Source organism: Canis lupus, chromosome 5 (assembly GCF_003254725.2).
Source record: "Canis lupus dingo isolate Sandy chromosome 5, ASM325472v2, whole genome shotgun sequence".
Taxonomy (NCBI): Eukaryota; Metazoa; Chordata; class Mammalia; order Carnivora; family Canidae; genus Canis; species Canis lupus.
Window position 1 is genome coordinate 49,917,835 of NC_064247.1, and position 14,735 is coordinate 49,932,569.

The following is a 14,735-nucleotide window of genomic DNA, read 5'->3' on the forward strand; positions in this document are numbered from 1 at the left end:
CTGATCAGAATCCTTTGAGACATTGGACTAGACGGGGCTTATCTAGTGTAGCTTAAGAGGACTGATCTAGTGACAATGTGAAGCTGGGCTGGAAGAATAAATAGGGAGCTGTCCCCTTTCCTCTACACCAAGGTACTTTGCATATCACAGAATGTGCCAGTGTGTCTTGCCCACGGGAGAGCAAGCCCTAGAGGGGAGCTGAGTGTATCACATCACATATGCAAGTAGGTGATATAGTAAACCACAAAACACAGTGCAGCCAGAGGGCAGGAGGCAGGCCGTATGGATGCTGGGGTTGCTGCTGCTGGAAATAGTTAACACCATTTTGGAGTCAATTTGAAGTCTTTACCCATGCTTGCTGAAGTCTTCTAACATAATAAAATTGCTGTTAATTCGGGAGGTGTAGGAGTATATTCAAATCGGGGATCTGTCAATTGCCTTGGTGGGGCCTTGGGTAATTACTCAACACCCCCAAGCCTTACTTTTTAAATCTTTATTAAATAAGTAAAATTATGCTATTGGTCATTTTTAACTTACAGTAATAGTTGTCTGGCTCAAATGAGTGATCTGGCATAAAATTATTTTTTTATACTCTCATTTCATTTCATCCCCGACTTATCTTTACGTCTGTGTTATTACTCTTCCTCATTGTACAGATAAGGAAATTGAACCTCAGGGAAAAGAAGAGATTTATCCAAACCCATACAGTGGAAGGGGCTGGATTTAAACCTACAGGGGCAAGATTCCAACCACGTGCCAATCTCACCAAGGGAAATGAAGCTTAAGGGAAAGAGCAGGACATGCGTGGCAACACAGGTGAGCGAGATGAGCTAAAAAATAAAAAATAAATTAAAAATAAATTTAAAAAAGCTCAGAGATCTTGGAGAACCTCCAAAACACAGATTTGAGCACACTGCTACTCTTCTCCCGGCGCCCGCGGAGGAGGCCCCAGCCACCTGGACAGGGATGGAAACTTGGTCCCCCGCCCAGCAACAGCCTCTGCGTCCTTAGCAACCCGGGGGAACAGCCCCGCCCACGAGCCGGGCCCTGTGATTGGCCCGACTCCTGGGCTCCAATCGCCCGCCCTGCTCCCCGCAGGCCGCCGCGGGGCTCGATCCAGGGGAGAGCACTGACCGAGTACTCCTGAGCTGCCCGGGTGGGAAACGCTGCCTCGGCGGTAAGGCCAACCCTTCTGTTCTATCCCAAGAAAGGGCTCAGTACAGACACGCACCTGCTGGGAAGAGAAGGGACCCCACCATCACGAACTGTGGCCCTTGAAGTTTCCAGACTGCTTCCAAGAGGTTGCAGGTCCCGCTGGGTAGGGCTATCCTCTCCTAGCAGGTCTTTCTTTAGTGCGGACCACACGCTAAGTGAAGCTGGGGTACTGGGAAGAGCTGGTCTACTTCAGACCAGAATACTAGAAAAGGGGCTGGTTCCACTCGCTGTGTGAGCTTGGTCAAATGATACACCCTTTCTGGGCCTCGGTGTACCAATCTGTAAAGCCAGCATTTGGATTAGAATGATCTCTGAAGAGCTTTCAATCTGTGAGAGGCTCTGAAAGAAAGTGATCAGCCTGGGGCCAGGTTTATAGAACTTCTAAGTTGCCCTTGGCATCAAACCTGTGTAAACACCCAGTATTTATCTAGTACAGGATCTCAATTTCAGATTCGCTGGATTATTACAGAAACACGCATCAGCAAAAACAACAAAATTCCCTCTTTCCTATGTACAGCACTCTTTCAGATGCATTATCTTACTGGATTCCCTAAATCCCAGGAAGTAGAACTGGAATTATCCCGGTTTTGTAAAAAGGGAAACTGAGCATGAGAGCTGAATATAAGATCTTCATATACTAAAGCCCTGGTTTCCTCTCTGACCTCCAAAGAACCCAATCTGGTATCAGGAAGGTAGAGTTTCCAAATGGCTCAGTAGACCTGTTTTGCAAACCTCTTGAGTGGGATTCCCAGTTCTGCTAAATACTGATTCTATGCTACTGAGTAAATTACAGAACTACATATTGCCTGTTCTCTCAAAGTTAAAACAAGAATGATAATAGTAATTAAAAATATCTTACTCATGTCTTTATTAAGAATGTCAAGTGAGGTAAGACCAAATAGCATTTGGTCCTGCTATTGTTTTTGTTAATATAGACGAGGATGCTAAATTGACTAATGGGAAATCAAGAGGAAAAAAGAGTTACTTATTTTCCAACCCAAGTATTTTAAAGGACTTTGAGAAAAAGCATGTCTTCTGTTGGGAAGACTCCCCGTGGATCAGAAGCAATGTCTGAGACAGTGGTGAAAATCATTGGAAGCAAACACTTCCGGTACCTCTCGGAGAAGCCAAAGATGTAAGTTTACTGTTTGAAAAATATCTGCTTTGCTGGGAAGATAATGAAGTCTGGGGCTTTTTTTTTTTTTAATCTAGAAATTAACATTTTTAAACTGTTGTCCATGGAAAATAAAGTCATTAAAAAGTAATAGTAGAAGTAAAATAGTGTTGATAACTTCCATGCGCACTGTTTTCCTGATATTTTTCATCTTTTTAATTCCTCTTACGCTTTAATTACTTAGGCAGATTTTCCAAATAGATGAGGAATATAAGCATTGAGACATTTATAACTATTAATGGGGTATTGCTGCTGCTTCTCATCACGTTTGTAATCTACTACATGTAGTGATTTTGGGGAGGGAGGAGGAATAGTGTTAGTCAATTTGTTATGAATTAGAGGAGTGGGATTAATAATAAATCATAAATTATAAGATTTTTACTTACTCTTGTTTATAGTCTATACTCCTCCAAACAAAGACTTCTCAGAGAATAGCTAAGAGGTCTTTCTTTCTTCAAGCTCATCACAGTCACATTTGAGGGAGGACACTCAAGTATCTCTAAAATTCACCAGATACTTGGCACAGAAGGGTATGACTAGGTCTTCTTTCCAGTGTTCAGAAAAGAAAAAAGAGGCACTAGACCCGCCTTTCTTTTTTTTTTCTTGAAAGATTTTATTTATGTATTCATGAGAGACACAGACAGAGAAAGGCAGAGACATAAGCAGAGGTAGAAGTAGGTTCCCTGCAAGGAGCCCAATGAGAGATTCGATCCCAGGACCCCAGGATCATGACCTGAGCCAAAGGCAGACGCTTAATCACTGAGCCACCCAGGTGTCCCTAGACCCACTTTTATTTATTTTTTATTTTTTTAAAATATTTTATTTATTCATGAGAGACACCCACACAGAGAGAGAGAGAGAGAGAGAGAGAGAGAGAGAGACGGGCAGAAGGAGAAGCAGGCTCCATGCAGGGAGCCTGACATGGAACTCGATCCCGGGACTCCAGGATCACTCCCTGGGCTGAAGGCAGGCGCTAAACCGCTGAGCCACCCGGGGATCCCAACCCACTTTTCATCTAGTAGTCATTCCATAAACAGCAGCAGTCAATAGTTGCCTTCCCCTCCTAAGAGCTTTTGCTTTTATTTCAGAAACCCACAGATCAAACAAATAGACAAACAGAAAAGACCTGGCCTCACAGAACATAGGTGCAGAAAGTAGTGGTTATAAAACCTGTCATCAGAAACAACTGGAAAATCCTTAAGAATAAAGATTTGGGGTCCAACCCAAGACCTACTGAATTAGAATCTCTGAAGATGAGGTTATCAGGATTAGGGAGCACAGGCCTTAGGAGGGCAAATTGGTTAAACTTCCCACCATCAGTACTGTCAGCCCAGAGAAATACCAAAGTGAGTGCTGTAATCAAGTAGTAATGTCTGTTCTGGCACAGGGGTCCTGCATCTGGGATCCCTACAGAGCTGAGAGATGTGAATTTGAATCCTGCCTCTGTGCCTTCCTGGCCTTTTGACATTAAGAAAGTTAATATCTCTGGCCTCAGATTCTCCTATCTCTCAAGTAAGGCTAAAACACATGGACCTAGGAGGGTTGTTGTGAAAACCAGATGAGAAAAAGTAGGCAAAACACCTTTCCAGTGCCTAGTAGTATATTCAACATGTTCAATCAGTGGTTCTGCTATTAGGACTAAACCATATCTTTCCAGGGATACAAGACATTTAATAAAAAAAATCAAATCCCATTCTATGCAATGCTTGCAATCCCTTTTATATTCTATGTCTGAGAGGCAGTTTGCCTCTGTTTTGTAGATGAGAAAACTAAGATACTGTGATATAATCTTATAATAATCATAATTATAAGATCTCCTACCAAATGCTCATGGTTGGCAAGGAAAGTACTAGGATCAGTTTGGATGCCCTGCTCAGTTCTCCTCCCACCCAGAAGACGGTATTACTACTCTACTAATTCCATTCCCCTCTGGGGTTCTTTGTTTAGCCCCTTTCATTCCAAATCCCTTCTTTTTTCCAGGGGAATCATTGTCTAACATGTTCCTAAAGGGGATGCTAGGGGCGTGTCCTTGTCCTTTTATATAGGGAAAAATTCCTTTGTCTTATAAAAAGGTGCCTTTTATTTTTTCTCTTTATTCTTTTAACTTCACAGTCCAGGAAATACAAAAATACATTAGATTAGGTACATAAACTGTGAAATAAAAGACACAGTTGTTACTTCTATGACAACTGTGGGAAAAAAATGTTTAAAAAAATTAAGGTAGGTTGTTTTATTTCTGTTTTCTATGGGTTTGATATTACTGTTGCTGGAATGACATAGGACTACTAACATGCTTTGCTAAAATATTGCTATATTGTTCAAAAATAAGTGATTCTCAGAAGGATCACCATTATCAAGTCATATATGTCCCATAATCTGCCTCTGAAGCATTGTAGTTGGACTACATCTATAGCTTTCAGCCTGGGTCTCAAGAGGGCTTTTTCTTGGGGTGGAATCTGTTGAGTCCATTAGTAAAATATCTATGTAAGAAACGAGTTGAACGCCAAAAAGGGGAAGAAATCTCTAAAAAGAAAAATCACAAACTAATAATGGATGGAAAACAGAAATCTTCCTGTGTAAGCACATTTAGTTCAGATTTACTGTAGGATATGTGGAGAGGATGGAATGGTATGTCAGACCTGAATGTGATCTTCAAGGTGTAAAATCAGTGTATTAATTTTCTAGGGCTGCTGTATCAAAGTTCCACAAACTGAGTACCCTAGACAATACAGAAATGTATTGTCTCACAGTTCTGGAGGCTAGAAGTCTGAAATCAAGGTGTTGGTACAACTGTGCTCTGTCTGAGTCTGAAGCTACCCAGGAAGGAGAGCTTCTAGGTCTATCTCCCTGATTCTGGTAGTTCTGTGGCTCATGGTGCATAACCCATAAGATTCACATGGCAGTTTTCCTGTATATACGTCTGTGTACAAATTTCCCCTTTCTATAAGAACACCAGTCAATTGGATTAGGGGCCCTCCTATTCTAATATGACTTCAGTTTAACTAATTACATCTACAATCACCCTATTTCCAAATAGCTCTGAAGTCCTGGAGGTTAGGACTTTACCCTGTGGGCTCCTGTAACACCATTAAGGGACTGTTACGCTCTATGACCATTTCCTGTGCATTTTTGTCTCCTCCATTTAGCTGTAAATCCTGTGTGCACCACTGTACCCTCACCACTGAGTACAAAGTCTTATACACATTGAAAGCCTAATAAATGGCCTAGAGCACAATAGATGCCAAGAAAAATAAAGATCTAGAAAGACAATACTTGGTTGCTTTAAATCCATGTCTAAAGCCTATGTTGCTAAAGTAGCATTATATGTTACCATGGAACCCTGAGGGGTACTGTTTGATAGCTCATGGAGAGGAAGACAAGGCCAATGGACAGGAGACAAGTATTCCCATTTTTCTATAAGGAGATAAAAGTGTGTAATAAAACCACAAAACCTGAGGCCTGTGGGCAATCCCTGGTAAAACTGTAGGCCAAAGAATTAAATATATTAGTTGTGAAAACAAAACACGAAAGTGATGGTCACTAGGAGTTGGTTCATGTTGACTAAAACCAGATGATGCTAACATGGTGGTGATTGAACAATTAATGTCAACATGGCATATTGGAGGTGGGGAGGTTGAGAGGATCTATGTGACCCTGTTTTTAGTCAACAATATTTTTAAAGATTTTATTTACTTATTCATGAGAGACACAGAGAGAGAGAGAGGCAGGGACACAGAGGGAAGAGCAGGCTCCCTCCATGGAGCCCGATGTGGGACTCAATCCCAGGACCCTGGGATCATGATCTGAGTCAAAGGCAGTTGCTCAACCACTGAGCCACCCAAGTGCCCCAGTCAGCATTTTTTAATCCATAACTGAAGGAAGACAGATCACTTCAGGAAACATGTAGATAGAAGAATGCTGGAATGCCTTGGCAGGGACGGTTTGAGCTAAAACTGACAAAATTAATCCAATGGAGATGGATGCAAAGTCTGTCTTTAGAGAGTACATGTAAATGCTTATATGGAATAAATGTTTGTGTTTTACTTGTGAAATAATAGAAAATATATCTATTGGTTTCTGCTCCCAATTCCTGGCACAGAATCCCTAAAACCCTTGCAGTTTCCTAACAGGTAAGAGCACCAGGTACATCTCTTGACCTAATATTTGGTCTTTGATCCTGGTTCCTGATACAAAGCTCCTAAATCCCTTGGGATTTCCTGGGTGATGAGATGTCTCTGTTCCCATGAGTATATTCTCAATGGGCTCTGGGCTGCTTCAGGATGGAGGCTGGTCACCAGAAGGACCAAGCCATGATTAAAAACTTTGAACTTAAAAAACAAAACAAAACAAACAAACAAAAAAACCTTTGAACTTTCAACCCTACCCTCCATCCTCTGAAAAAGGGGGAGGGGCTGGAGATTGAGTTTATGATTAAGCATAACTATATGATGAAGCCTCCCTAAAAATCTCAAAAGTATGGGGTTCAGATAATTTCCGGGTTGCTGCACATGTCTATGTGCTGGGAGGGTGGTGTGCCTGGAGAGGGCACAGATGTTCCACGCCCTTTCCCACCTACCTAGTCCTATGCATCCTTTCTATTTGGCCACTCCTAACATATTTTTTTATAATAAATTAGCAATCTGGTAAGTAAACTGTTTTCCTGAGTTCTATGAGCTGCTCTAGCAAATTAATCAAACCTGAGAAGGGGGTTGTGAGAATCCTGATTTATACTGGGTCTATCAGAAATACAGGTTATAATAACCTGGACTTGGGATTGATGTCTGAAGGGGAGGGGACAGTCTTGTGGGACTGAGCCCTTAACCTGTAGGGTCTGTGCTCTAGGTAGGTAGCTTCAGAATTGAACTGAATTATAGGGATACCCAGCTGGTGTTGAAGAATTGCTTGGTATGGGGAAACCCACACACATTTGGTGTGGTAGTAGTAGAGAGTAGAGGATAAAATGGAGTGTTTTCCTCTTTACATTTCTGTTTGTGCTCAGCATGAGCTGAAAGTATCCACAGAGAGGGATGTGGGAGGCCCAATGTATTCAGAACTAACTGTGTATGCCACCTATGCAGTACTGTACTTTCTTCTGCACGCCACATTTTAGGAGGGACCCTGGCACACTAAAAGTGTGGGTGCTAAAGGTGTAGTATAATGGAAGATCTGGGGTGTGAAATGTGGCATAGGGGAACATTTCTAGAATCTGAAGATTGAGTTTTAAATAAAAGAGGACTTGAGTCCATTTCAAGAAATGCCTGTGAGTAGAGATGCTTCCAGTGAATAAAGTTGGCCTCTATAGTTCCTTCCAATGCCAAGAATCAATGACCCAAAGCAATTCATTCCATAGTACATTGCTGTTGGTAGAGTATTGTTAAGTATAGGGGAAGCTGGCTGCAAACTTTTATGGGAAAGGGTAGCGAATATCTGTAATAATGTGTGTTGATATTTATAGCTTAGAAGTACAAAGTTTTGGTATTTTCCCACATGATTATCTTGGAGTGCATCTTCTGTCATTTTTGATACCCCAAACCCCTTCTTCTTAATACATTATTTTTTTCCTTTCTTGAACTTTTAAAAAGTGCTAATTTTAACAGTTTTAGAAATTAATGCATATATGGAATTCCATCGACATCCTTTCCACAACATTAATTGAGTACTTAGTGAGTGTCAAGCCTTGAGAATACAGCAGTATACCTAAATTTCTAACGATGGGAGACACATGGCAAGCATCTGAGTAATGACTGTTCAAGTGAGCATAATGCCATGAGGAAAAATAGAGGAAGGTCCTGAGGGTGTAATGGGTCACAGAGGGTGTTCCCAGAAGGCCTGTTTGAGCAAGCGGCATTTGAACTGAGACATGAGCCAGAATTCTCCAGTGAGAATTATCCATGGTTAGTTAGCAGTGAGCTGGCTGGGGTTGGCCCAACTTCATCCTGGTGGCCGTGGCTCGCCAGACTCCAACTTTCCATAAAACTAGTAGTTCTAGTTTCTTCTTCCTGCTCCTGTCTCAAAAGAAGAGGCTGCAACTTCCCACAGCTCTCCAAATATTAGACATCTGGCTCTCCCGGCAACTGCTAGACACAGCACCTGCTACAAACAGCACCTAAATTGACCACCTGGAGCCCAAGCAGATTTTTTGTGTTAGGCTGCCTTATGCACACTTCATAAGGAGTGACAGAACATGGCTTTCCAGTATAGTACCCAGAGATCAGGGCACCCACGTCACTACTGCTATCCTGCCCAGGAGGTTCAGGGTGTACCAATGACACTACAGGTGTTCACCATGATCCTGGCGCTTCCGCAGATGCCCAGAGCATAAACCATGCAAATCCCTGAGGAAAGAGCATTATGGGCAGAGGGAACAGCAAATAGAAAGCCTCCTGGCATATTTAGGGTGGAGCAAGGAAGCCAATGATGGTGTAGTAGAGTGAACAAGGGGAAGAGGGATAGGAAATGAGGTCAGAGAGGCCACCAGAGGCCATCACTGGCCCTGTGGGCCATGGTAGGAATTTAGGATTTGTTCTACGTAAAATGGAAAGGGATTGGAAAGTTGCAAGCACCAGAAGTCACAATCAAAAATTCTTTCTAAAGAATGGTTCTGACTACTCTGTGGAGAATAAATTGGGAGAGACATGGGTAAAAAAAGAGAACACCATTTAGGAGTCATTATGGTAATCCATGCAGGAGATTGTAGCAATGACCAGTTATAGTCTCTATGTAAAACCTGGATAAAACTTTGTGATTTAAGAATTCAAGTACCTACTTACTCTTCATAAAAAAGAAATAACTGATCAGAATACCTCATCTTTGTCTTTTGCTTTGCTTGCTATGTAATCTACATACCTTAATATCCATGAACTCAGTCTTTCCTTAAAGCAGAGCAACATCAGAGCACACACTATTATGTCTACTTTCACAAGTTCAAAGCGATGGCGTATTATGTTAAAATCATACTTCTCTCATGTCTTTTTTACTACAGGAAGCTGTTATTAATCTCCTACAATGGGTTGTTTATGACTATTATTATTATTATTATTATTATTATTATTATTATTATTGGCACTGTGAGGAGTATAAAGAAGCATGAGATACTACTTTAGACCTATGCCTCTAGCACAAAGCATAAGCATAAAACTTTCAGTAAGAGTATATGGCATTATGTGAAAGCAGTGTTATAAAAAAGAATAGGTGCCTATCAATTCTAAATATTGTGGCTATTAGTTAAAAGTTGTTACTTTACCATTTGAAATTCTATATTAAAAAATAGAATAAAAAGTAAACGGGAAAAGCAAAACACTATTTACAACATACATAACAGGAGAAAAATTAATCCTCTTACTGTATAAAGAGCTCCTGCAAATCGATAAGAAAAGGACGAACAGCCCACTTTCATAAAACAGTAGAAGATGTAGATGGGAAAGTCAAAAAAGAAGAAATAAAAATAAACACTAAATATGTGTCTGATGAGGGTGGGGGAGATTCAGTCTGAATGGTACTAAAAAAATTAATCAGCAACGAAGCATTATTTTTACCAATAAAAATTAGAAATATTTTTTATAATGGAAATATCCAGGGTTGACAAGGATTTAGAAAAAAGAGTACTCATATGGTATTGGTTTTTAAGTATACTTATCATAAGCCTTAAAAGTGCACGTACTTTATGGTGATATAACTGGGTGTTATATGTAAGTGATGAATCCCTAAATTCTACTCCTGAAGCCAATATGTTAACTAGCTAGAATTTAAATAAAACCTTTAAAAAAGTGTATGTACTTTGCATAAGCTCTGTATCTATGAATCAATTCTGTAGAAACAACTGAAATCAATATTTTAATTAACTAAAATTTAAATAAAAACTTTTAAAAAGTGTGTATACTCTTGGCATAAGATCTCTATCTATGAATCAATCAATTCTGTAGAAACAATTATAGATGGATATATGGTTTGATTTCAGAAATTTACATAATAATGTACAAGCCCGGGTCCAGTAGAAAACAGCTTACATAATTCAGATTAGGATGATTCGAGAAGGGTTTGTTTAGAAGAGTAAGAGAAATCCAAGGTGTGGTGCACGAACCACTAGCAGAGGCAAAGTGTGACCAGCCCTCAGTCTGCGGAAATGGGAAGAGGGGAATGTCACTGAGGAGGGAAAACTCTGCCGCTCAGGGCACCTTGGGACATGTAGTGACCTCTGAGCAAGAAACTCAAGGAGCTTAGGGCAATGTTGTAGGGACAGAGCCATCTCCTGCCAGGGCTATGCTTTGGCCCAAACCAGCCACAATCAGAAGGCTTGAGAGCAGATCATTACTCCACACAGAGCAGCTTCCTGGGGTGAGGAAGAAGGCAAGGAGCTAGCAGCAAAGGAACACATCCAGTAGGGCAGCAATATTTAATTTAGTAGAAATTGTGGAACAGTAAATGTTCCACAATATAGGACTAGTTAAATAAACCCTTGTAGGGATCCCTGGATGGCGCAGCGGTTTAGCGCCTGCCTTTGGCCCAGGGCGCGATCCTGGAGACCCGGGATCGAATCCCACATCCGGCTCCCGGTGCATGGAGCCTGCTTCTCCCTCTGCCTGTGTCTCTGCCTCTCCCTCTGCCTGTGTCTCTGCCTCTCTCTCTCTCTGTGTGACTATCATAAATAAATAAAAATTAAAAAAATAAAAATAAATAAACTCTTGTACATGCATGCAGTGAAATACTCTTTAGACATTTCAGATGTCCTCACAGAGATAGAAGTATCCATGTGTAACAATATCTGCATTATACCGTGGACTGGAAATTCTTTTAAGAGATTATAAAATAATATAATCCTAGTTTGGTTTAAAAGCAAAACAAAACAAGTTCTGGTGTGCCTATCTGGAAATTTTCTATAAAGAGGTCATGTAATACCTTGCCACTTTGAGTTTAACCACTTATAATTTTGAGAAAGCACGGATTTATATTTGTATAGTACACTTTTTTTTAGAACTTAAATTTTTTAGAGTAGTTTGAGATTCACAGCAAAATCGAGAGGAAGGTACAGAGGTGCCACATCCACCCCTGCCCCGCACTTATTCAGGGTCTCCCCCGTTATCTACATCCTCCACCAGAACAATACATTTATTACAGTTGATGAACTCACATTGACACAGCATAATCATCTCAAGTCTATAGTTTACATTAGGGTTCACCCTTGGTGTCTTATAGTCTAAGAGTTTGGACAAATGTATAATGATATGTATCTGTTATCATAATATCATACAAAGTATTTTCTGTATGATATTGCCCTAAAAATCCCGTGCTCCATCTATTCATCCCTCTCTTCCTTCCCTATGGTACACTTTTTAAATCTACGACCTCCTGATACCCTGATTTAGTTCAACCTAATTAAACAAAATAACATAGCAAGAATTATTACTCCTCATTCCTATAGACCATGTGGATGTACCCAGAGGATGGTCCAGAGAGAGAACTGTTTGTGCTGCATCCTCTCACAATATGGACAGAAGTCCTGGCTCAGAAACTGTGCCTTAAAGTGCTGAGATAATTGGGGGAAAGGTGAGCCAGTTGCACAATCACTTTGCTTAGACTTGCAAAAGCAAAACAGGCTAGAAGGCAGTGCAAAGGACATTAAATTTCAAGCTGATAAAGGCTGGCTCAAAGATTTAAAAGCAGCATAGTCTGCAAAACTCCTGGGTAAAATCCACTTGAGGACATCATGATGAGACAATGCTTTGGGTTTTTTTTTTTTCTGTAAAATTTTAAAAAGTAATTCTGAAGAATTCTGCTTAATCAGAGCAGATTTTGATACTAATTAATCTGCTTTATTTTTTTAAGTGGGTGATTTCTAGAACTTGTATTCACTGCTACTAGTAAATTGCAAGGTAGTCAGTTAGATTACATGATTTCTCTTTTTACCTATTTAAAGAAATTTTTCTCAGTTCTTGTGTACTACAAAACTGTGATCTTTTGAACTTTAGTTTTGCCTATAAAGAAAGTTCTGAGGTTCCAAATGAATGCATCCCTTCTGTACTCGGGTGATGAGGGAGGTGTTTAAAAAGGATGATAGTACTCTACTTTATGGCTAACACAAAATTACCATTTGTCAAGGGTTGACTGAAAACCAGGTTCAGTGGTAAATATTTTATACATCTTATTTTGATAAGGATTATTTTTCTAACCCCACAGATAAGAAACTGAAAATTAGAGATGTGAAATAACGTGCCAAAGTCAAATCACATCTGCAGCTAGGGTTCAAAATCAGGTCCATGGAACAGATAGCTCATGTCCTCAACCACTATACTATACTGCTTATAACTATGCACAGATTTGGCACAATTATGAAAAAGACTTTCTTTTTCACTCTCTATGCTGCTGTTTCTCAAACTTTAGTGTACCTAGGAATCATCTGACGTTTGCTAAGGATACAAATTTTCTCGTCCTGTTTTCAGAAATTCCAATTCAATGAGCTCAGTGTTCTCCAAGTTTGTGTTTTATTATCCAGCACCCTGCATGATTATCACCCACCTTAGGTGGTCTGAAGTTCAAAGGTTAGAAATCACTGTCATTTTCTCCCAACACAAGCACTTCATCCAATCTGGAGTATTCTTCATTTTATAGGTAGTTCCTTTGTGAAAGAACATTCCAAAATGAAGTAAGCATTTCTAAGAGAATCACTCAAAACAGGAAGGAGAGGATATTGAGGAAGCAAGGCCTGTACACTGTCTCCTGTTTCAATATTTGAAACACCATGGACTTCTGACTTTTGTCAGTTGCAACTAAACAGTGCACCTCCGCCACCTCCTGGGACACATCCTCCTGCTTTGGACTGAAACAGATAACATATATTATCTACCAACTAAAGAGCCACTGTGTCTTACTTTAACTCTCTCAGCACCAGTCATAATTCCTTCACAACAAGTTATGTAATCTTGTGGGTTTTGCCTCTGGAAACCTACACTCTCTGCTTATAATTTGGAGCACAGTTTCCATTTTGGTCAACTCTGAGGCACCTGCGTGGTTTAGTGGTTGAGCGTCTGCCTTTGGCCCAGGTCATGATCCCAGGGTTCTAGGATTGAGTCCTGCATGTCCCCCCACAGGGAGCATTGCTTCTCACTCTGCCTGTGTCTCTGCCTCTCTCTGTGTCTCTCATGAATAAATAAAATCTTAAAAAAAAAAAAAAAAACTTTTTTTGGTCAACTTTGTGTCTCCAAGATTGCAATCCCTCAAGACCTCAAACAAATGCTTTTGGTTGCTTTCTAGCCTCTTTCTCTCAGCCAACACCTTCATGGAATCATTTCCACCTTTTCCTTAAGCAAATTTGGTTTGAAATTCCTCTATGATATTCTTTACGCATACTCTATTTTTTCAGTTATCACACTATTTTTCATAAATTTAAAGACAAAACAGTCCATTGGATGCCCAATATAACACTGACCAATGAGGTAGTAATGCATAGCTGAAAGACAAGTCAGATAGAAGAAAACATCCACCATGGTATAAATATGTTTCTCATGCTGTAGAAATGCATATAAGTGGAGAAAGAAGGATGCAGAAGAGTAGGTGTGTTGGGATATCATTTTCTAAAAGCTAAAAGTACATCATACAAAGAACAATTGTTGATTGGGTGGGTTACTAATTTTGTATATTAAATAACCCAGACAAGATGCCTTTATATATGTTCTTTTTTATTAACACTTTAAAAGAGAATAAAAATACTATTGTTTTAAACATTTTGTACATATGGGCATAAAAGTGAGGAGTAATGTGGAAAATGGGGTATATGCTTTAGAGCCACGTAGATCTGGCCATGAGTCTAAGATCTCTGTTTGCAAGATGGCCTGAGTAATGTACTTAACCTTCCTGATCATCATTTTTTCATCTGCACAATAGTGATAATCATACCTATTTTTCAGGATTATTAGGATAACATGAAAGAATTTATGTAAATGTGTATGTGGTGTCTGAGACATATAAGCATTTAAAATGTTAGCTCATAATTCCAATGACAAAGATATGATTCGGGCATAGGTTTGGGAGTTCAGCACTTTAAAAATCTTTCTGAAGACTAACTTTCTATGATAATAATACGAGGCACGGCTCTCTGGCATTTAAAAAAAAAAAAGAGAGAGAAAGAAAAAGGAAAAAAAAAAAAAACCCCTCACACTTCGTCACAATAACATTTGCTACATTAGCACAGACTTCACATTTCAGCTTCCCCATGGAGTTTAGTGAGAGTTTCAGCTGCACCACCCTCCCCAGTCCCATTTTATATTTTTATTTTGTTGTTGTCTTTTTAAAAAAGGAAAGTCTGGTTGTGTTGATGATTATCTGCTATGACTTCCAAATAAGAACATGCTTT

At 39.9% G+C, this 14,735-nt stretch overlaps 1 protein-coding gene across 10 annotated transcripts in view; it reads left to right on the forward strand.

Moving 5' to 3' along the window:
* The first annotated feature begins 1,043 nt into the window (after positions 1-1,043).
* Positions 1,044-14,735, forward strand: part of C5H1orf87 (chromosome 5 C1orf87 homolog) — a 78,577-nt gene continuing 64,885 nt past the window's right edge. For 8 of the 10 annotated variants that reach the window (XM_049110361.1, XM_049110370.1, XM_049110369.1 and 5 more), the window contains exons 1-2: positions 1,044-1,177; positions 2,151-2,350. In XM_049110361.1, coding sequence (XP_048966318.1) covers positions 2,244-2,350 — 107 coding nt within the window. In that variant the 5' untranslated portion in view covers positions 1,044-1,177; positions 2,151-2,243. The remainder of the gene's footprint in view (positions 1,178-2,150; positions 2,351-14,735) is intronic. The other 2 variants (XM_049110362.1, XM_049110363.1) reach the window with 2 other exon arrangements.